The sequence below is a fragment of the Cetorhinus maximus genome, chromosome 7 (assembly GCF_964194155.1).
Source record: "Cetorhinus maximus chromosome 7, sCetMax3.hap1.1, whole genome shotgun sequence".
NCBI lineage: Eukaryota > Metazoa > Chordata > Chondrichthyes > Lamniformes > Cetorhinidae > Cetorhinus > Cetorhinus maximus.
In genome coordinates, this window is record NC_135885.1 from 64,568,789 (window position 1) to 64,593,192 (window position 24,404).

The 24,404-nt window shown below is 40.0% G+C and overlaps 1 protein-coding gene across 13 annotated transcripts in view; it reads right to left on the reverse strand.

Annotated features, from left to right (window-relative positions):
- LOC144682835 (mitogen-activated protein kinase kinase kinase kinase 4) overlaps positions 1-24,404 on the reverse strand; it is a 337,463-nt gene that overhangs the window by 52,267 nt on the left and 260,792 nt on the right. For 5 of the 13 annotated variants that reach the window (XM_078545607.1, XM_078545609.1, XM_078545611.1 and 2 more), the window contains 7 exons: positions 20,999-21,160; positions 19,408-19,514; positions 18,010-18,161; positions 17,277-17,371; positions 15,293-15,474; positions 13,035-13,158; positions 11,926-12,096 (listed from right to left, as the gene is read on the reverse strand). In XM_078545607.1, the coding sequence (XP_078401733.1) occupies positions 11,926-12,096; positions 13,035-13,158; positions 15,293-15,474; positions 17,277-17,371; positions 18,010-18,161; positions 19,408-19,514; positions 20,999-21,160 (993 nt within the window). Of the gene's footprint in view, positions 1-11,925; positions 12,097-13,034; positions 13,159-15,292; positions 15,475-17,276; positions 17,372-18,009; positions 18,162-19,407; positions 19,515-20,998; positions 21,161-24,404 lie in introns of those variants that run through there. The other 8 variants (XM_078545608.1, XM_078545613.1, XM_078545610.1 and 5 more) reach the window with 8 other exon arrangements.

The following is a 24,404-nucleotide window of genomic DNA, read 5'->3' on the forward strand; positions in this document are numbered from 1 at the left end:
AGAGTGAATGCTGAAAGGAGAAGTAAGGGGAAATGTGGTGGCATCAGGCTGGAGGTGATGGTAATTGTGGAGGGTAATCTGTTGAATGTAGAGGCTAGTGGGGGTGGGAGGTGGGGACAAAAGGAACTCTATCATGGTTCTGGGAGGGAAGAGGCAAGAGCAGAAGTACATGAAACAAATTGGACAAGTGCAAGTGCCCCATAAAACACGGTGGGGAGGAATCCTAGGTTGATGAAAAAGGACCCAACCCTGAACCATCTGTCCTTAGTAAAGACCTCAGTTTCATTCCCTTACCCACCTACCTCAATGTACTGAGCTTGATACAATGCTGAGCTCTTCTTCCATCATCTTCATTTCTGTGCTCACTTCTTTGGCCAGGTGTTTTCCCTTCGCATAGCAGACCTTTTCACCAGTCTCTAACAGTCTCCCACCACCTGGAACCCTCCCTCTAGCTTTTTACCCTCTCTATTTCTCTGCTCTCCTCACTCAATGCAACCAATGTTCCTCTGAATTTGCTGCACTCCGTGCTCTATGGTCCAACCTGACATTGCCATCAAACCTGCTGACAAGGGTGGTGCTTTTGTTGACTGGCATACCAACCTCTACCTAGCATAGGCTGAACGCCAACTCTGTGACACTTCCTCCTACCTCCCCCCAACCATGATCCCACCATTGAACATCAAGTCATTATTTCCAAGACTATCGCTGACCTCAATCTCCTCTGGAGATCTTCACTCCACAGCATCCATCCTAGAAGTCATCCAACCTCAAACATTCCGCTTCTACCTCCCCAAATTCCATGAACAGGACAACCTTAGGAGACCCATCCTTTTAGCCTGTTCCTGCCCTACTGAGTTGTTACAGGGAGATGGTGGTGTAGAGGTAATTTCATTAAATTAGTAATCTAGAGGTCTGGACTCTGGGGACATGGGTTCAATTCCCACCACAGCAGCCAGTGGAACTGGCAGAGCAGGCTCAAGGGGGCAAATGGCTAACATCTGCCCCTAATTCATACGTTTTTATGCTTTCTTCCTATCACAACTTTGTTCTCCCCATGGCCAGTCCCTTCCTACTACATCTGAGACTCTTCCAATGCCCTCCATCACAGTTTCCTGACCCTAATAGTCTCCTTTTAACCATGGAAGTCAGATCTCTCTACAACTCCACCCCCAACTAAGCTAATCTTAGAGCTCTCCACTTATTCTTTGAACGGAAACCCAACCAGTCCTCATCCACCACCACTCTTTCCTTCCTTGATTTCTTTGTCTCCATTGCAAAAGATAGACTATCAACCAATATCCACTGTAAGCTCAACTGACTCCCACAGCTCTTTTGACTACACTTGACTACCCACCTTCTCAAAGGCAATTAGGGATGAGCAATAAATGCTGACCTAGCCAGCGATACCCACATCCCAAAAGGGAATTTTTAAAAACGTCCTCACACCCCACTTCCTATCGGACTCTATTCCATTCTGCCAATTTCTGTGTCATCTGCTTAGATGCTTCTTGTATGTCATCCTTTTTGAGGATTCCTTCGCACTGTGTTGATGTAGCCCTCGACTGTGTCCATTCTATTTCATGCATTTCTGCCCTCACCCCTTCCGCACACCCAATCACCCCCATCCCAGAAGCAAGATAGTGTTCCTCTTCCATACCACCGGCCTCCATTTCAACAATCATCCTCCACCAAACATTTTCCCCACCCTTTTCAGCATTACAAAGGGACAGTTTCATCTGTGACCTGGTCCACTTCTCAGTCTTGTTCAACACACCCTCCCTCTCCTACGACACCTCTCCATGAAAATATGAGTTGAGAGTGACTCCCCTTGACATCAAGATAACATTTGGTTGAATGTGCCATCAAGAAGCCCTAGTAAAAAAGTCAATGGAATCGGGGGAAACTCTCCACTGGTTGGAGTCATGCCTCACACAAAGGAAGATTACTGTGGTGTTTGGGGATCAATCATCACAGCCCCTGCACATCACTGCAGGAGTCGCAAAGGGGAGTGCTTTAGACCCAACCATCTTTAGCTGCTTATTCAAAGACCTTCCCTCCATCATAAGGTTAGGAATTGCGGGTTTGCTGATGTATGCACAGTCTTCAGTGCCACTTGTGAATTCTCAGATAATATGCAGCAAAACCTGGACAACATTCAGGCTTTGGCTGATAAGCGGCAAGTAACATTCGCACCACACAAGTCCAGGCAATGACCAACTCCAACAAGAGAGAATCTAACCAACCCCCCTTGCCATTTAATGGCATTACCATTGCTCAATCCCCCATCATCAGCATTCTGGGAATTATCACTGAAACTTAACTGGACCAGCCATGTAACTGCTGTAGCTACAAGAGCAGGTCAAAGGCTAGGAATCCTGTGGAGAGTAATTCACCTCCTGACTCCCCAAAGCCTGTCCACCATCTACAAGGTAGAGTGTGATGGAATAGAAGATTGATGGATGAGCGCCAGTCCAACAACACTAAAGGAGCTTGACAAAGCACTGAACTCTTCTTCTGTCATCTTCAAAGCAGCCTGCTTGTCATTGTACATTGGTTGTGGGGGCAGTGAATGTTTAAGGTGTTTGGGATTGTACCATCTACAAGATGCAATGCAGGAACTCACCAAGCCTCCTTTGACAGCACCTTCCAAAGCTGTTACCTCGACCACCTAGAAGAACAAGGGCAGCAGATGCTTGGAGCATCACCATCTGCAAGTCTCCTACCTTCTGGTAGACCAGAAAGTTGGGAAAATCTTAAAAACCAGCAAAGGATGACAAAAAAATAATAGCAGGAGAAAATAGATTATGACAGTAAACTAGCAAGAAATATGAAAACAGACAGTAAGAGCTTCTGCAATTATATATAAATGGAGAGTTGCTAAAGTAAACATTGGTGCCTTCTCAAAGTAATTAGGAATGGGTAACAAATGCTGACCTTGCCAGTGACACTCTTATCCCATGAAAGAATGAAAAAAAGCACAGGAGAGCACCAAACACTATGTCCTCATGAAACAGTGATTTCCTTGTACTTCTTTCAATTTAGTGTACTGTATTCACCGCTGACAATGTAGTCTCCTCTACACTGGGGAGAGCAAATGCACACCACATGACCGCTTTGCGTAACACCTCCATTCAGTCCACAAGTGTGACCCTGAACTTCCAGTTAATTATTACTTCAATTCTCCACATTGCTCTCATGCTGACCTTTCTGTTCTTAGCAACGTGCCGTGTTCCAATGAAGCTCAACGTGAGCTAAAGGAAACACAGCTAATCTTTCACCGAGCACTTTACAACCTTCTGGTCTCAACATGAAGTTTAACCAATATAGGATTTAATGTCTGCTCCCATTTTGTTCTCTTTTCCTTTGCTGCTTTTTATTTTTTTCTTCCTCGTTTCTCTCTTCGTTCCCTTTTCTTTTGCTTTCAGACAGCAACTATTCAGGACATTGACATTCTCATCTTCTCTGGATGCATCTTTGGTTTCTTTACTTGTCCCATTACCGCTCCCTTTGGTTTTGCACCATGAATCCTTTCTCCTTTAACCTCTTCTGTTGTCCACCCTATCACAGGTCCTCCCCTTTTCTTCTTCTCAGCATCCCCCTTTTTACTTGCTCAAAGTCTAATACATTTCTAATTTTTCCCAGTTCTGATGAAAGCGCATAAACTTTACCAATAACTCTGTTTTTCTCTCTCCACAGATGGTGCCAATTTGCTGAGTATTTCCAGCAGTATTTCGCTTTTGTAGGATCTTAATAAAGGTAATGCATTTGATCAGCAATTTATATTTGCTTGGCTGCTTATTTATGAACCACATGTGAATAAAAGAATTTTAAAAACATCCTGCGGCATTTTAGAAGTTTAGCTCAATTGAGTGTCTCCATAGCTAAATTAGTTTATACTTTATGTCAAACAGGTTTTACAGCAGAAAGATGCAGTTCATTTTTAATAGGGAACACATGATTGTATATTAAATAATTTAAACTTATAGCGTATAAATCAAATTATTCAGATTAGATGACCAATTAAAAACTGACTAAAATTGCAGTCACTAAAAACAGCTCTGTAAAAGAGAAGTTCAGCTGCTTGTAACCTTTTATTAATGATGAGGTATATTGAATGACTAATGAAATTCATTGTTACACCTCATTTCCAATGCAAACTGCATAATTTGGTGCAATTAAATTTGCAAGCATAATTAGACACAATCGTTCAGAAACATGTTCAGGACAATTCATATTAGAAGTTTGCATCTCATAGCAATAAAATGAAAATCTGTAAAATTAATGAGTCCTTTGAAGACTTAATTGAAGGATTATATATTGTACATCACTTCTTTTAAAAAAGTGCTAAAAGATAAACTCTGCATCCCATAAAAGGATACAATAAAAATTACATTTTAGTACTATGAATATTCAATGCAGTTATTAACAAAGGCCACTGTAGTAATTATATTGTATATGTGTATATATGTATATATATATATATATATATATATATACACACACATACATATATAAATAAAATTAAAGATTTAGTTTAGATTATGTGCAGTTACTGCAGATTGTTCACAGTATGAACTGAACAGCAACAACATAGTTCAAACTGTTCAGAATTCCTCCTTTAAAACAGTGACCTTGCCAATTGATATTTTGAACATTAACACATTACAATACTAATTTAATAAATTATTGATAGTCTTAAAAGAGATAATGCCGCTTGCAAAAATACTGATTAAAATTTAAGTTGCTTATTTTTCAATGTATTTCAACATATGAATGCTGTCTCTGCTTGGATGGAGTATTTTGCATGAACTTGAACCAACAGCATGATGGAACTGAATTGAAACATACATTCAAAGCAGCAATATTGCTTAAACAGTCTGGATTGCACTGGTGAAAGTTCAGATCCCTTGATCCAGTTAATTTCTCCACATTGAACATTACACATCACTGCAAAATCAGTTGGACCAAAAAACTTATTTCTAATGACAATTAAGCTTTACTTTAGCTTTAATTTTCCCAAAACAGAATTATGAAGCCATGTCCTGCAAGGTTGATACTTCTGATGTATATTCTATTTTGCAGCTACATGTTCACGAAAATAACCCAATCACATCATCCAAATGGATTCTGAATCGTGCTCGAGAAGAGCAAATAGATGGAGGGCCAGAATTTTTGGGAATGGGGGGGCGGGGGGAGCAGGGCAAGGGCCAAAAGTGGGGAGGGGCAGAGCAAGGGCTGGGGGTGGGGGGAAGAGAAGAGAGGTAGGTTGAAGAGAGATGGGTTGGGTGAAGAGGCAGGGCAAGGGCCAGACGGGCAAAGAGGCAGAGCAATGGCCAAAGGGGGATGTGGGGGGAAAGAAGAGGCAGAGCAAGGGCCAGAGAGGCAAAGAAGCAGAGTGAGAGCCAGAGCAAAAGTGGGCGGAATAGGCATTGACAGCATTTGAGAGAAATGCAGGAAGAAACTGATAGGAGCTGTGCAGCCATGTTCATGAGGCAGCAAAGGTGTAGCTTGAAGTGATAATACTTGTATGAACCAGCAGGTAATGTGAAGAATGGAGTGAGACAGACACATTACCAGTGTATGTATAAGATTATTCAACAATGGTGGGTTATTTTTGTGAACTTATAGGGAATTTGACCATTTATTTCATTTAACCCTCTGAGTACTGAGTATCCTTCTAATAAAATAAGTATACTTTTGGAAATAAGTATGAAAAGTTTACACGTTAAAATAATACAAGTTATTGAACAATAAATTACATAGGATTTAAAGGACAGAAACAGACCATTCAGCCCAAAAGGTCTATGTCAGTGTTTATACTCCACGAGATCTCCCCTTTCCCCACTTATTTCATCTCATCCTTGATGGAATCTTTCAGAATTGGAATTTAGTGATGTCTATTGAGCCAAATAATTCACAGCAATTTTTGGGGGGAAATAAAAAGTCTAAACTGCTAAATTATGGTGCAGAAATGTGACTGCAGTGATCAAAGGGTTAATATTGCATTTTTCTACCCAAAACACACATGTCTAATTGCAGGAGCACAAGAAAATATGGACGATGGTTAAACATGAAATGTAAAATTAGTGAAATTAAATGAAATGACAATGATACTTTAAGAAAATAAAACTTGCCAGTTTAATGTTTATAAATGTTAGGATGATTACAACATGATTAAAATGAAGTATGGAAGAGCTGATTGTAGTTGAAACGATACTGCAGGTTTGTCAAATCACCTTTTCTCAGCCAAAAGAAAACATCCTTCCTTTATATGTCAAATGTGCTTTCACTGTGCCTACACCTTCAAATTAATGCAAAGTTGATTTTGTAATCTACCACAATTTGAGATTTAATTTTCTCATCAGGACTAAATATTATGGTGTCATTTTCTTTTTATTTGCTGGGTAGAATGCAGGCATGGGAGAGAGGGGCATTGGTGCCAAGCCACTAGACCCAGCTCTAAACCAATTATGGCAAAATAGAGGCCAAAGCAAAATAACTTTTTCCTCAATAAACTTGGCATTTTAAAATAATGGTTCATCAGAATCTCCAAGCCCTCAAAATCCCACACTCTTATCCTGATTTAATATTCAATTATTAAAATATATAAAGACAACAGATTCACAATGATTTTAAAAATACTGTTGAAATTTAAGTCACAATCTGGCCTAACCTTTAATACACAATGAATCAAACCATTTATTATTAGCAAAATTGAGGGGGCAAATTGGAGGCAATCTGGGTTATCAGGTTAGCCACTGAATGAGATGGAGGAGACAGTGGATAGGGGGAAAAAATGTATTCTGATTGGCAGGATGTGACAAGTTGCGTTACCCAAGGATCTGTACTGGGGCCTCAGCTTTTCACCATATATTTAATGACTTGGATAAAGGAAGAGATTTGTACATCTAAAATTTTTACATGACAGTTAAGAGGTTGTACAGATAGATGTAGAAAGTTACAAAGGGACATACACAGAGTTTGTCTGTGCACAGATAGAATTCATGCAAGGAAACATAAGGTTATCCATTTTGGAACCAAGAAAATTAAATCGGAATATCTTCCTGCAAGCAAGAGTCCAGGAACTGAAGAGGAGCAAAGGGTTTTGGGTGTCCATGCACACAATTCACTAAAAGCTAGTGGGTAGGTACAAAAACACAATCAAAAACACTAATGGAATGTTGGCCTTTATCTCAAGGAGATTGGAATGTAAAAGTGAGGAAGCCATGTTTCAGTTGTACAGAGCCTTGATTCAGTCCTCATTAGCATTCCGTTTTGGACACCAAACCTCAGGAAGAAGATACACTGACTTTGAAAGGTGTATGGTGCAGATTTACTAGAATTATATCAGAGATTTAAGGGATAAACTATGAGGAGAGGTTACATAAACATGGTATGCATTCTATTGGATTGGGAAGGCTGAGTAGTAGTTTAATTGGTGAGTTTAAAATGAAAAATGGATCCAAGAAACCAGATATAAATAAGTTATTTCCTCCAATGGAGAAATCCATAAAAAGAGGAACAATCTTAAAATTAGAGCTAGACCATTCAGCAGTGAAACCAGGATGGCGGAAATCTGGAATTCTCTCCCCACAAAGACTGTGGATGCTGGGTTAACTGAAATGTTCAAAACTGAGATCATTATTAAATTACTAGTTTAAGGATATCAAAGGATGTAAGTCAAAGGCAAGTAAATGGAGTTGAGGTACAGAGCAGGCATGAACTAATTGAATAGTGGAACATTTCAGGAGGCTAAACCTACTCCTGTAGGTTCCTATGTAGCCCATGTACAAATGTAGCCTTATACAAACGATCTCAATTGGATAAAAAAACTCATAGCAACATGCTCAACACTTCAGAAATAAAAGAAATATGCCTGGGAAACACCACTTTAAAAGATTTGGCATTAAAATTACTGTTAACCATTTATAATATGATGACCACAATTAACTTTTCCACTACAATGTATGTCCAAGTGGGGAAATGTACAAGTAACAAGTTTTAAATAATGATTTTAAGAATTTTTCAGCTACATGATAGAAAATATTATCAATCTAGTTTTCAATAAGTTATGAGTGCTAACTTAACTCTCACTAGGTGCTTCCCACACAAGCATTTCATTTCATTGCAGAATCCTTCACTAATTTTTGTGAGCAACATTTCACTCAGCCCAATGGATATGGGGCATGAGGTGCAAAGGGGACAGATAAAGAGTGGGAATAAGAAGAAGAAAGAGAGAGAGAGAGAGAGAGAGAAAGAAAAAGAGAGAGAGAGCGAGCAAGAGACAGCTAGTGGAAATTAAATTCAATTAAGTAATAAAATTGGGTATTAAAAGTTAGTCCCAGCAATGGTGACCATGAAACTATTGTGTTTTTACAGCAATAAACATCTAGTTCAATCATGTCCTGTAGGGAAGGAAATCTGCCAGCCTTACCTGTTCTGGCCTACATGTGACTCCAGACCCACAACAATGTGGTTGGCTCTTAACTGCCCTCTGAAATGGCCTGGCAAGCCACTAAGTTGTACCAAACTGCAACAAAGTCATAAAGGAATGAAACAGGGTGGGCCACCCGGCATCGACCTAGGCACCGAAAACAAAAGCACACCCAGCTCTGTCAACCTTGCAAAGTCTGCCATGCTAACATCTGGGGGCCAAAATTGGGTAAGCTGTCCCACAGACTAATCAAGTAACAGCCCCTGACAGTCAAAGTCACCAAATCATACTTTACAGCAATGTAGCAGACACTGCCATCACCATCCCTGGGTATGTCCTGTCCCACTGGCAGGACAGACCCACCAGAGGTGGCAGCGGTATGCAGTTGGAAGAGAGTTGCCCTGGGAGTCCTCAACATTGACTCCATGAAGTCTCATGTCATCAGGTCAAGCATGGGAAAAGAAACCTCCTGCTGATTACCAAGCCAGGGGATCAACCCTGGTTCAATGAAGAGTGCAGGAGAGCATGCCAGGAGCAGCACGAGACATAACTAAAGGTTAGATGTCAACCTGGTGAAGCTATACACAGGACTACTTGTGTGCCAAATAGCAGAAGCAGCATGCGATAGGCAGCAAACCCACAGCCAACTGACCAGATCTAAGCTCTGCAGTTCTGCCACATACAGTTGTGAATGGTGATGGATAATTAAACAACTCACTGGCGGAGGAGGCCCCACAAATATCCCCATCTTCAATGATGGGGGAGACCAGCACATCAGTGCAAAAGATAAGGCTGAAGTATTCACAACATTCTTCAGCCAGGAGTGCCGAGTGGATGATCCATCTTGGCCTCCTCCAGACACCCCCAGCATCACAGATGCCAGTCTTCAGTCAATTCAGTTCACTTCGCACCACATCAAGAAATGGCTGGAGGCAATGGATACTGCAAAGGCTATGGGCTCTGACAACATGCCAGCAGTAGTACTGAAGACTTGTGCCCCAGAACTAGCTGCACTCCTAGCCAAGCTGTTAGCGCCAACAGTCTACTCTCAATCTTCAGCAAAGTGATGGCGTCTTCGACAGTGCTATCAAACTGCACTTATTCAGCAATAACCTGCTTACTGATGCTCAGTTTAGGTTCCACCAAGCCCACTCAGCTCCTTACTTCATTACAGTCTTGGTCCAAACATGGATAGAAGAGCTGAGTTCGAGAGGTGAGGTGAGTGTGACATCAAGGCAGCATTTGACTGAGCATAACATTAAAAGTGGGAATCAGGGGAAGATTCGCCACTGGTTGGAGTCATACCTCGCACAAAGGAAGATAGTTGTGATTGCAGGAGATCAATCATCTCAGTCCCAGGACATCACTGCAGGAGTTCTGAAGGGTAGTGTCATAGACCCAATCATCTTCAGCTGCTTCATCAATGACCTACCACTGACCAAAACTGAACTGGACCAGCCATATAAATGCTCTGGTTACCAGAGCCGGTCAGACGCTGGGAATTCTGTAGTGAGAAACTCGCCTCCTGACTCCCCAAAACCTATCAACCACCTACAAGACACAAGTCAGGAGTGCGATGGGATACTCTCCATTTGCCTGGATGAGTATAACTCCAACAACACTCAAGAAACCCGACACCATCCAAGACAAACCAGCGTGCTTGATTGACACTCCTTCCACCACTTTTAAATATTCACTCCCTTCTACCACCAGTGCACAGTGACTGCAGTGTGTACCATCAACAAGATGCACTGCAGCAACTCACCAGGGCTCCTTCAACAGCACCTTCCAACGCATGACCTATACCGCGTGGAAGGACCAGAGCAGGAGATGCATGGGGACACCTCTGCTTGCAAGTTCCCCTTCAAGCCATCCAGGCTTGGAACCATATCTCTGTTTCTTCACTGTCGCTGGTTCAAAATCCAAGAACTCCCTTCCTAATTAACATTCTGTGAATGTACCTACAGCACATGGCCTGCAGCCATTCAAGAATGTGGCTCACCACCACTTTCTCAAGGGAAATTAGGGATGGGCAATAAATACTGGTCTAACCAAAGACACCCAAAACCCATGAATAAAGAGAAAAAGAGAATCCCCCTTCATCAACATTCAGGGTATTACCATTGGTGAGAAACAACTGGACCAGCCTCTATGTACTGTAGCTCCAAGAGATCAGAGGCTGGGAATCATTTGGCTGGTAGCTCACCTCCCCACTCTCCAAAGCCAGTCCACCATCTACAAGACATAAGTAAGGACTGTGATGGAATACTCTCCATTTGCCTGGATGAGTGCAGCTCCAACAACACTCAAGAAGCTTGACACCATCCAGGGTAAAGCAGCCAGCTTTATTGGTGCCCCTTCCACCACCTTAAGTATTCACTCCCTCCATTACCGACGCACACTGGCATATAAGATGCCCTGCAACAACTCACCAAGGCTCCTTCAATAGCATCTTTCAAACCCGCAACCTCTACTGTCGAGAACGAGGGCAACAGGTGCATGGGAGCAGCACCACTTGCGAGTTCCCCTCCAAGCCGCACACCATCCTGACTTGGAACTATATCACCATTCCTTCATTGTTGCTGGGTCAAAATCCTGGAACTCCCTTCCTAACAGCACTGTGGGTGTACCTACACCACATGGACAATAATGGTTCAAAGCAGTGGCTCACCACCACATTGTCAAGGGAAATTAGGGATGGGCAACAAGTGCTGACCTAGCCAGTGATGCCCACATCCTGTCAAAAAGTAAAAAAGAGTGGGGAAAGACGGGAGGTGGTGGCGGGGCGGGAAGGGAGAGTGGGCGGGAAGGGAGAGCGGGCAAGAAAGGATCTGACAATGAATTGAAGGGTGGGAATGGAGAAAACTTTATATACTGTATGCACCTATTTGTCATTCTGCTGCTAAATAAAGTCTCACTTATTTTCCCCACTAAGATCTAGATGTACACATGGATAACATCAAAACATCAACTTCACAATTTTGAAGTGACAGACTTTGTCCACAATTGCACTACAGTTAATTGAAAATCTGCAGTCAGAGACTCTATAAATGGCAATGTGCCAATGAGTACCAATCGCATATATTGCTGGAATAGGATTTTTTTTAAACTTGTCTGGCTACATTTCATGCTCATGTCCTTATAAAGAATAAATTTAGACTTTAAAACCCAATTCAAAACTCTGAACATGTGGTCATCTGCATTTTAACTCAGAAGCAAAAACAATGTTTATGGCATAGTGAAAGTCTGTTCTACCAAAACAATTTTTCTTTTTACAAATCAAACCTTTTAATATCCATTAACTGGCAAGTTTTGGAGTCAAAACATTCTACTCTAAGAGGATTTAGTGTTTTCTACTATAGCGGTGTAGAATTGATACACAGCAAGAATTAAAGATGAAAAGCATTGAGATTGACTGGAGTGCTGTTGTGACTGACTAGTTTACAGGAGTGGTATGCCGGAACAGCAGCCGGCTATGGTGTCAAACATACCTCGTTAGTAGTAAGCTCGTCCTGGGGCAGCTGAGGGGACATGATGGGAGACTGCTGGCTGGTTGGGGAGGTGGAGGAATGGCTTTGCTGTATGAGATCTGGCAAGAGGTGAATGCGGGTTGCAAAGCCATTACTCTCATGGTGGCTGGCACGCTTTAATTCACCTGCGCTCTGTAGAAAAAACAGGCATACTTGTCTTGCTTAAGAGTTGCTTGAATACCTATCACCCTAGCAGTTAATTGGCAGAAGAGTTAATGCAGTAAAGTTGGATTTGTGCAGCTTTTATCTCAGCACAATGACTAGTTCTAACAAGCAATTAAATTTGGTATAATTTGACAAAATCACTTCAGTAGACAAACACTTCACATTACTCCAAGCAGAACAAACACTAGCTAGAATTTCAGCAGTGCTTTCAATAAAAAAATGCATGTTATCTACATTCTAAAGCTCTTTTCAGATGAAAGTTGAAGATGTTGATTAGATTAGAAGCATTGTAATGCTCACAGTAAAAGTGACAAATATTATAGCTTGATTTTGATGTGCTGTAGTGTAATGAATAATTTATATCACTTGCAACAATTAAAGTAATGGAATTTAAAAGAGAATCTAATATGGAGAGTCAACATACCTCTCTCTTTCCATTTTTATGGAAGGGCAACAATGCTGCTCAATGGAGTTAAAATGCAAGTTACCTGACTACGGCTGCAAATACGAGGTTTTAGTTTAAAAAATATACAAGTCTGAGGTTAGAGTTGCATGAATGGTGTCTTACAGACAGGTTAGTTTAATTTAAGAACATTTTGAACGAGTGTCAGATTTTAGAAGTGAACATTATGCATCTCAATGATTTTTGTCTGCAGTCACTTCCTGTCCATCTAAACTCAAGTTATTAAATTTCACGATGGACATAGTAACGCATGCAAGACAACTGCAGTGAATTGAAGAAATCAAAATGTCCTTTGCACTAATAATAAAAAAAAGAAAAACTAGACTCAAGAACTGAAATTCAAGTCAATTACTAAGCTATTAACATCAAGCATAGCAAAAAATGACACTGGGTAAATAAGTTAATGGAAGAGAGGCAGATTTTTCTGTCTGAAATACAGTACCTGTCGAACAATTAAAGTGCCATCTTTAGAGGGAGTAACAGAAGTTTCAGTCAGCAGCTCCAGATCATCATGAACTATCATTGTATTCACTGATTCAGTTTCTCCATTGCTCAGCTTTGAAGGCCTGATAAAAAAAAATCACATGGATACTGTATGTAATCAGGAGCAAGTTTTTGAGATCCAGAACCTTGGCTGAACATGATCCTTAAAATGGCTGAACCTATATCTGTGACCCCAGAACAAAATAAGTCACTTTGTAGCTTCAGGGAAACTCATACCTCGTTATTTCTGAGAAGCCACTAATGATCACCTGGGGATTGCACAGCCCAACTTCAAAGAGAGCCGTACAAAGGTAATTTGCATTTGATAACCCAAGCTTGCCAGCAGCAGACAGAGGGTTTGCTAAGACCAAAGACAAGCATTCCTTTCAACTCATAATGGCTGGGACGTTTAGCATTCTTTGAGACCCAGCCGAATTCCAGATGATGGATACACATCCTCTGAAGATCTGGAGGAGAGGTTAGGATCATGTGACCTCAGCCTCCGGCTTGTTGAACAAGTTATTATCTTGCTGAGCTCAATAGTTCAATCCGCTCTTTAACATCTGACTAGCAGCCACACAGAAAGGAGCTCTGCCCAGGTTGAGCACCTGGCCCCATCTGCACTGCTTCTGTTGGAAGTTCAATGCCATCGCCTACAAAACTGCTTCATCTCTGTATGCCTATCTCATCTTGTGAAGTCAACACCACCAGAAAAGTGAATTCTACAACATTGGTTTTCAGCCCGCTGACCTCCGTGAAGGAATACCTCATTGGACTTGATTCTGGACTCTGGAACCCACGTGAACCAATATTTATTTTCCCTGTGGCCTCTTTACAGTAAATCAGTCTTGTCCCTATCTTTCTCTTTACTGTCTGAGTGTGGGGGTGACATTGCAACCCTCCTCCCGCGTTTTGAACGTGTGCAAATAAACTAACCCTTTGAGTTCATCCTATCTCAAGCTTGCTGTGGGGTTAAGAGAAACTTGGATCGCACAAAAACCAAGGGGTTGGGGAAATACACCACCGCATATAAAAAGAGGGGAACAAATCAAAACGCCTTCCAGTTTACAGACGGGTGGTGAGAGGAGAAATTAGTGCTGTTTAAATTAACCCCCCTCCTATCTGTAGCACATCGTATTGTCATGGAAAGAGAAAATCACACTGAGCTGTGGCAGGCATCCAATTTTCATCGGAACTTGTTCAGAAGGACAGACAATGGCAAAATGGGCAGACAGATGGCAAATGCAATTTAATGTGGTATGTGTCAGGTGATACATTTTGGGAAGAATAACATGGAGAGGCAGTATTATCTAAATGTGACTATTTTGAGGGGGATGCAAGAGCCGTGGGGACCTGTAAGTACATAATCACAAATCTTTCAAGGATGTGGAATTGTGAAAGTGAAGTTAAAAGGTGGTTAAGTAATAATGTGGGGTACTCAGCTTTGTATATAAGGGTATGGAATACAAAAACAAGGAAATCATGCTAAACATTTATAAATCAATGGCTAGGCCTCAGCTGGTGTACTGTGTGCAACTCTGCGCACCACACTATAAGTAAGACACCAAGGTCTTATGGAAGGTACAGAGGAAAATTACCAGGTGGATACCAGGGATGAGGGACTTCATTTATGTGGAGAGACTGGAGAAACTGAGTTTGTTCTCCTTGGAGCAGAGAAAATCAAGGGGAGATCTAATAGAGGTAGTAAACATTGTGGGGTTTTGATAGTTTCTCCTTACCAGCTCTGTTTCCTCTGGCATGTGAGTCAGTAAGCAAGAGGTCAGAATAAAATAAAGGGCAAAAGCAGCACAGCGAAAATGAGAAATTCTTCCACACAGAGGGTTGTTAAGATCTGGAATGTACTACCTGCAAGGGTGGTGGATGCAGGTTACATGGGAAATTTCAAAAACTAATTCGGCGTGTACTTCAAAGAATTCATTCACAGAGTTTATGGGGAAAAGGCTGGGACATGGGACTAAATTGGACAGTTCTTCAAAGAGCCAGCACAGGCCAATGGACTGAATAGCCTTTTTCTGTACTATAAAATGTTAGAATTCTGAGTAAGTTCCCACAACAGGCAATAAAGGGGGCTTTAGCGACACTTAGAGCAACAACTGTGCCAAGTGTCATAGGAAATAGGCTCCAAGTGATCCCAATTCACACACGAGTAGCACAAATAAATTAGTTTCATCATTACTATTAATGAAGATTACATACACTGCCCTTGCATCATCTGACATAGGTCCGGTTTCATCCGTCCCTTCTTGTTCCACATCCTCATCTTCCTCATCAGTAGTTCCTGATTCATCACTCGATGAAGAATAATCAGTAACTTTTTGAGGAGGTCGGACATCATCTACAGCTCGAAGCTCTTTAGCCAAGGCAGCAAGATCCTGGAACTAAGAAATTAGGTCACAGGTCAAGTATTTGGGTTCAGTGTTTAAAATGGATGCAAAACAATGACATAGCAAACAACAGCCTGTGAAATACTAACTTGCAAAATATCTTTCAAGCCATGATCAATCCTAGCATCTCAAGTGACAACTAGGAACATGGATATAGTTGGTGAGGTAAAATATCAAAATAAAAACATTTCTACTGATCTTACAGTTTAACATTTTCTATTAAATTAAGTAAGCAGTAAACTAGCTTGGAAATTGAAATGTAGAGGTGAAGCTTAAAGGGGAAGGGTCAAATGAAATAAGAGCATTCAGTCATAGGTATAAATGTATGTTCAAATGAGACCCCATTTTATTTCAAGTTAAAACATTCTAAACAAAGATAGATCAGGCAAATGACTAAACAACATTGATTCTGAACTCAGGTTTAGATATATAAAGAAAAGGCCAAAGTTATTTCATTAAAAAGTCAAACCACAAATTGCAATGTTCAAAAAGATGCACGTTCCAATGAAACTAATTAAGTTTTAGGGAACAAGGAAATCAAAATTTACTTTTCAATGCTAAAAAGTGATTTGTAGAAATACAGCCTTGATTTACATGAACTCCATCCCACAAGTCACCCAGCATACCATTAAAATAATATTAAGTATAAGTCAGTATCTGACTGGACACAGCTTCATACCATTTTTGCTGTGAAAGAACATTGTTGATCATACTACTTTTGAAAATTTACCATCTTTTCCAACCTCTCCACCATTCCAAAAGTTACAACTCCCGAGTGATAATTTTTTGTTGGTCTAAACACAATATCCCAAACTATATAAAATCATAGGTTTCAATGCTAAAAAGGTGGACAATCTATTCTATTCAAACAAAACATTTATATTTTCCATATTTCTACTTATTATAAAATAGTTTCATTGTATCCCTGCAACTTCGGTCTTGAATAAGAAGTCACCCTTGACAAACATAGCAACAGCACATCCAACAGGAACCAAAATACTTGATCTTACATTTAGAGTTACAGGGTTGAGCACAATTGTTTTATACTGTAAATTGTTGAAAGTGTAATATTGTAATTACATTTATTGAAAAGAAAAAAACCAATTCACATAACACTAAAAATGCTCCAAGCACTCAGGATACATTGTTGTTAAAAAAAATAGGGACGTGAACACAAAGAAAACACACACACATCACAGCTTTTAAACAGGAATAAATGCATGCAACTAAAAGTGCAAGCAAACAAGAGGAAGACTGCTAAAATGGCATAGCTTACCACATCCCCCTACAACATTCAGCAACCCATGTGAGTGGTCATGTGATTGAGTCATGAGCCATCATTGGTCATACCAACAGGGTGAAAGGGAAAGAGAAAGAGAAGAAAAAAACCAACATAAACAAACATACACTTCTACCATATTATTTTTTTAAAAGGAAATATATTTACTATTGCACTTACTGCAATCTGTGATTAATAAAACCATATATGTAATGACCTGTGTAACCATCTGGAATCCTGCTTGAACAGACTGAGTTACGATTTTAGAAATCACTGAAGCAAAGATCAGTTTAATTTCATAAATTGACTTTCAATATCAAATTGGATCATGCAAACACATAAGGAGTTCAAAGAACTAGCTTTATATTAAATATAAATTTAATTGAAAAATTCAAATTTTACTGTACTTCATTGAAAGTTTGCTCAAGAAAGCGAACTTTTAAGTCAGTATGAGCTGCATTTTGGAAAACATGAAATGTAAATTTTCAAGAAAGTAAGCAAGCTTTAAGGAGCTTACAGCTGGTCTACTTGGCCTGAAGTCCTTTTTCTCCTCTGGTTTTTTGTTAAGATTTTCATGGCGTTGGGATGGTGAACCCTCAGACTTTGATGATGCTGTGAACAAAATAATTGGCTCATAAGCCTAAGTATTGAAGCACTAAAAGTCAAGATTTCCAAGTAAGCACATGAACCACAGCATCGTAAATTCCAAACGGCTAAAGGGACAAAAATGCAGTTAACAAACTTTCTAATAGAATACATCAAAAATTATGTTGATTTAATTTGAGACTGGACAATATCAATGTCACAATGTGCGGTCAAGCTTTTTTTGATTTTTATCTTATGAATACTTGTATCCATTTACTTCACAGACTGGATAGTGGCATAAATTTCATACAATCTATTGTGTGACACTAATTATCCTGTACATGGCATATATCTTGTTTAAAGGAGTAATTATTTTGAAAAGAACTTTTGTTTCCTTGACACGCAAATATTAAATGATAGCAATGAGGGTATCTAAATATTAGATTACTTAAGGCCTCAGACATCTAAATGTTTTATTCTTAAAAATTAAAATTGCATTTCTCATTTTTGTGTGATTAAAACAAACCAGCTGAAAGCTATATCTGCATTCATTTGGTGAACTTCCCATCCTCCTCTTCTTTCAAACCAGGGAACCTGTTCTTCAAGGGGGCAATGAGCAGAACAGTGGATAATATACTTAAATAATTCAAAAAGGAAAATCTCACATCGTAGCCTGTAGCGTTCACCAGAGCCAGTTTGAGAGCCAGGATGAGATCCTGGCTGCGAGCCAGAGTTGCTAGAGCCTGAGGAGCTGCCACTGCCTGGTCTTGGTACAAGTTTCTCCACCCTCTCCCACAACAGTCTGGGCTCTATATTGCTAAAGAGGGAAAGCATTTAAATAAAGAACTTTCACTTTTCACAGCTGACCTGTGTAACAGAATGCACATAGATTAAATAGACACAGTCACAGTTTTAGAATGCAATCTTTAGGTCAATTGGAGTGGAAAAGAAATGAAGGAAAAGCTCTGTGTATTTGAAACTGAAATATTTAGATAGTTTGTCCTACGTAACAGCTAAAACTCCATGGCAACACCTGCTGCCATAGCACTATTTATACCAATTCAGACACTCCATAAATGGGAATCCCGAATACAGTATTTTATAAGACAGAAGCAAAATAGTGTGGATGCTGAAAATTTGAAATAAAAACAGAAAACGCTGGAAATACTGAGGTCGGGTAGCATCTGAGGAAATTCCACTTAAGTGCCAAAGTCCTTTGTGTAGCATTGAAATGCAAAATGTCCAGATTCCTTAATATGCAGGTATCCATACTTTAAGACGTGATAAAAACAATGTAAATTTATTTTTTAAATTTTCCTAGTTACATTTTTTTCTCATGCTGTAAATATATCTTTTCTCCTTAGGTCTCCCATGTTTTGAATGATGTGTGTGCAGTTTAAAACCATCACCCTGTGACTGGCTACCAGGAGTCATGATGTGTTACAGCATTCCCCAGCAGCAGGTTGACACATGGCTAGACAGACCAGCCTCAGCAGACATCTTCTGAGCAAAATAAAATGTGCAAATGACATAGATGTTGCGCACACTTATTTTCTGAGGGTTTTCCCTTTGAGGTAAAGTTGTTGATCCCAGTGAATACCTCCAATGTGCAACAAACATGGCTCTGACAAATTATGGTGAAGGGAATTAAAGGCATCAATGAAATCCTCCATCTCTGTTAACGTATACTTATGCTTCAGCAAGCTAATTTTGTATTTTATCTCATTTCCTTGGGTCTGCAGCTTGGAATTAGCATCTTGTGACTTATTACCAGAATTATGAAATCCTTTCCTCAATTAACAGGTATCAGTAAAAGTTGCAGGTTACCATCATAATATTAAGGTAATTAATTTAGAGCAACTCATTTTCTTTTTTTTTGGAGAACAAAGTGGATGTTGGTTGCAGCACTGAGAGTCCTGCATTTTGCAAGTGTCTGATGAACAGCAAGGTTGCGTTTTACAAGGTTTGTGTTTGCTGTCTATGGGTAACTTTCTTTCCAAATTTGTTACTGCTTTATTAGGAATTAATTGCACATACTATCAAAAAATAACCAAGACCCAAACCTTGTGGAGCTTTTTGGACCACTCTGTCCACTTGGTTGATTACTGCCTTGTAATGGAGAATCCCGACGAGACAACACAGGGGATCTGGGTGTTGCTCTCACTGCAACCTTATCAATACAAAAATATCAGTTAGTTATTCATACTAGAAAAATGCCTTTAATTAAAAACATAAATAACTCTTGCCTTTAATATTTAGGAAAAGGGTTCCAAACTACATTTGGCAAAATGATAGTGAACACTGGTGGGAGGGACAGTATTGAGTAAGAGATAGGGGGGACTAAACTAGAAAAAGGTAACTAGTTAAAAATATAGATCCTTAAGTGAACCTTGTGTGGCATACAACAGCAAAAAGGTACAAACAGGATGTCAGAAGAAATAATGTAACTGAGGTCAGTTACATTATTCATCAACAAAAACAATCTAGATTAAATTCTTGTTAATGTTCTCTCGTTCTATTACTATTGATATTAAAATTAAAACACAACTATATATTGTTACATATCCTTGTTTAACTGGAAACTAAAACATTATGAACTATTTTTGCCAGCACTATAGCCTACCATTTTCAATAAGTTTTCACTCATTTCAAACTTTAAGATATTTTATTCCAAATGATGCTGGTTCAAGTAAATTCTGGTATGGTAGGAGATGGACAGTAAAATTAAGTTGCTTATCTATAGTCACCAAGCACAAGGGATCAGTTACTTACGAGCTAGCCAGACAATCAAATCCATTGCAAAATAAATATCACCCTTGTTACGCACCTACTACAGTTTGTCTGTCTGTCCATATGGAATCAGCATGAAAAATTTTCTCCATTCCCAATACCAAGATACTTTAATAGTAATGGAAAAATAATTCTGTAGCATTTGATGTTAAGTCAATAATAGAAAAAATATGAAACCCACATCACTAAAATAATTTTTAAAAATTAAAAATGCTTACCCGAGAGACAAGAGTGATACTGCAATTGGAATTGACATGCTTTATATTTATGATGAAATTCTGCCTCCATAAGAGACACAGATAGGTAGCAGGGATTTATTTTATTAGTCCTTTAATAAGAAGAGGAATCTGCCTCGTCACTATTTAGCAATCAACACCTCTATCCTTTTATCCAATCCTTACCCTTAGAGACATCTTCCCACTTTCTGATCTACCCAGAGCCCTGCATATTTCCCTTACTTTGTGAGAAAATCATCTTTCAATGTGTATAATTACAGGTGCAATGCCAAAATAATGCTACAATCTACTTTTAAGGATTTTCAGAAAATCAACTCAACATAAAATCCTACTTGCTACATAAAGCAGAAGTGGCCCTAACACTGAAGTGATTTTCAGATATTTTAAATAAAGTGGGACATCATTTTCATCCACTGTCCAATGGAGAGGCTAACTTTAATCAATAAGTGATTTTATTCAAACAAATAAACTTAAGACAAAAGATCAGGGAGTTCTATAAATAACGTTAAATAGGATATGGAGGGAAACACTTGAATACAAATCGTTTGTCTGATGTATACAAATATATTATCCTCATACAATAGTGTATGTAATACGCTTTATCTGCAGACTGCTTTTGATTCTGTACCTGTGACTCTGTGGGCCTGTGCAATGCAGCTGGATTGGATTCAGAACTTCCATTAGAAAATGATTCTGATCTAGAAGGCACTGGAGGCTCCGAAATTTTGCTATTCTGTTTTGATTGCGCTTGAGGTGAGCCCTGGTTACTCTTCTTGAATCTTTCATCAACCTGGATACAAGATTAAAATTCAGTTCATACGTTCCCAGAGAAAAACTGTTTCTATAAAATAGAAATGTCACGTTAAAAGTAATTAAGAATGCATAACTTCCCTGATGGCTCTGCATTTATCAAGTGTGTTGCACAGACACACAGATCTAGAAGGTCCCAGAGAAATTTGAGTTAGGTGACCACAAAAGGCCAAGTAAGCTGTGAGGGAGAGACAGGGAGTCTGTAAAGTGATTATAAACCAGTTCAGTGATTGGATAAGGTGGTGGCAGGTGGAGTATAATGTGAGGAACTCTGAAATTATCCATTTTGATAAGGAGAATGGGAAAGCAGATTGATATTTTAAGAAAAGTGAGAGACGAGTAAATGTTGGGGTAAGAGAGATTTACATGTCATTGCGCACGAATCACTAAGTTCACATGCAGATACAACTAACAATTAGGAAGGCAAGTGGTATGCTAGCCTTCACTGTAAGACGGTTACAATATTAGAGTACAGAAATCATGTTGCAATTATATAGGGCTTTGATGAGATCACACTAGGAGTATGCAGTTTTGGTCTCCATACTTGCCTTAGATGGGGTGCAACAAAGGCCTATTAGGTTGATTCCTGGGATGAGAGGGCATCCTATAATGAGAAATTGAGTAAAATGGACTTTCTTCTCTGGAGTTTAGAAGAATGAAAGGTGATCCCATTGAAATATATACACTTCTGAGGGGACTTGAAAGGGTAGAAACTGAGAGTTTGTTTCCCCTGCCAGGAATCTAGAATTAGGAGCCATAGTGTCAGGGTAAGGAGAAATTTCTTCAAAGAGGGTTGTGAATCTGTGGAATTTTCTATCCAAAGGGCTGTGGACGTTCAGTTATTGGGTATAATTAAGACCAAGATTGATATATTTTTGGCCATTCAAGGAATCAAGGGATATGGGGATAGGAGGGGAAAGTGGAGGTGGTGTAAAACTTCAGTCATAATCTTACTGAATGGCGTGGCAGGCTTAAGGGGAAAATGCTCTATACCCATTTCTCATGTTCTTAATAAAACAAGTGATACAAGAACTGCAATTATTCTCAATGGATTGGGGGGGTGGGGGGGTGCGGTAAAACAGAATTCCCTCGTATAATAGAGACCAAGGATTATAATGCCAGTAATTCACCAAGGTTCCTTAGACAGCACCTTCCAAATCCATGACCACTACCACCTAGAGGGACAAGGGTAGCAGACAGATGGGAACACCACCTCCTGGAAGTTCCCCTCCAAGTCACTCACCATCCTGACTTGGAAATATATCGCCGTTCCTTCACTGTCGCTGGGTCAAAATCCTGGAACTCCCTAACAGTACTGTGGGTGTAGTACCTACACCACATGGACTGCAGCGGTTCAAGAAAGCAGCTCACCAACACCTTCTCAAGGGCAACTAGGGATGGGCAATAAATGCCAGCCCAGCCAGCATTTCCCACGTCCCGTGAATGAATTGAAAAAAAGTAACCTTAGCACGTGATACCACATTAGTAAAGCTATGGCTTCCTTCTTGTAAAACATCAGAAACAACGGGCTAAAGCAGCACTACACAGTGCCACACCAACTGATTTCAACAAAGCTCTATAGCCCCACCACCTCCGAGATTAGTAAATGAACAACAAACACAAGGTGGCTTCATGAAAATCCTGTCCTTACAGTGCTGACCAGCATGTCGGTACAAGAGATGAGGCTGAAGTGCTTGCACATCTTCAGGCCAAAAACGTCAAGTTCGCAACCCCATTAGACTTTCTCCTGAAATCCCCATCTTGGGTGCCAATATTCAGCCAAATTAGGGTCAATCCATGTTATTATAGGAAGCGGCTAAGTGCACTGAACATGGCAAAAGGTTATGGGCCACGAAAACATGCCAGCTGTCCAATTTCTGACCTGAGCACAAAAGTAAACCATTCAGCTTGCCAAGCTACTTCAGTACAGCTACAAGAACATAAGAAATAGGAGCAGGAGTAGGCTATTTTGACCCTCAAGCCTGCTGTGCCAGCCAATAAAATCATGGCTGATGTGATGTGGCCTTAACTCCACTTTCCTGCCTGTCCCCCACGACCCATGACTCCCTTGTTAATCAAAAGTCTTTCTAGCTCAGCCTTGATTATATTCAATGACCCAGCCTCCACTGCGCGCTAGGAGAGAGCATTCCAAAGGTTAATGACCCTCACTGAAGAAAGTCCTCAGGCTGAGTAAATTGGGCCTATATTCTCTGGAGTTTAGAACAAAGAGGCGATCACATTGAAACATACAAGATTCTGAAGGGGCTTGATAGAGTGGATGCTGAGTGATTGTTTCTGCTGTTCTGGGAATCTAAAACACAGGGAAACAGTCTCAGGATAAGTAGCTTATCATTTAGGACCAAGACGAGGAGAAATTACTTCACTTAAAGGGTTGTGAATCTTTGGAATTCTCTACCCCAGAGGATACTCCATTGTTGAATACATTTAAGGCTGGGATATACAAATTTTTGATCTTTCAGTGAATCAAGGGATATGGGGAGCAGGTAGGAAAATGGAGTTGAAACCCAAGATCAGCCATGGTCACAATGAATAGTGGAGCATCTCAATAAGCCATGTGATCTACTCCTGCTACTATTTCTTGCATCCTTAAATGCTTCGACCCCTTATTTTGGTTACCCCATGAGGGGAAACATTCTCTCAACATTTACTCGGTAAAGGCCCCTCAGAATCTTACATGTTTTAAGAAGATCGCCTCTCATTCTTCTAAACTCCAATGCATATAGGTCCAACCTGCACTGCCCCTTTTCTGAAGACGATACCTTCATTCCCAGAATCACATTAGTGAATCTTCTCTGAACTCCCTCCAATATGTCCCTCTTTAAGTAAGGTGACCAAAACTACACACTGTACTCCAGGTGTGGTCTCACCAATGCCCTGTACAGTTGTAGCAAGACTTCCCATCTTTTAAATTCCATCCTCATTGGAATAAAGGCCAACATTCTGTTTGCCGTCTGAATTACTTGCTATACCATGCTGAGCTTTTGTGATTCATGTACAAGGACACCAAGGTCCTTTGGTGCTACAGCATTTTGCAGTGTCTCTTCATTTAAACAATACTCTGCTTTTTTATTCTTTCACTTAACCTATCTAAATCTCTTTGCAGACTTTTTGTAACCTCTTCACAATTTGCTTTCCTACGTATCTTTAGATCAGCAGCAAATCTGGCTACAATACAGTCAGACCTTCATCAAAGGCATTAATAT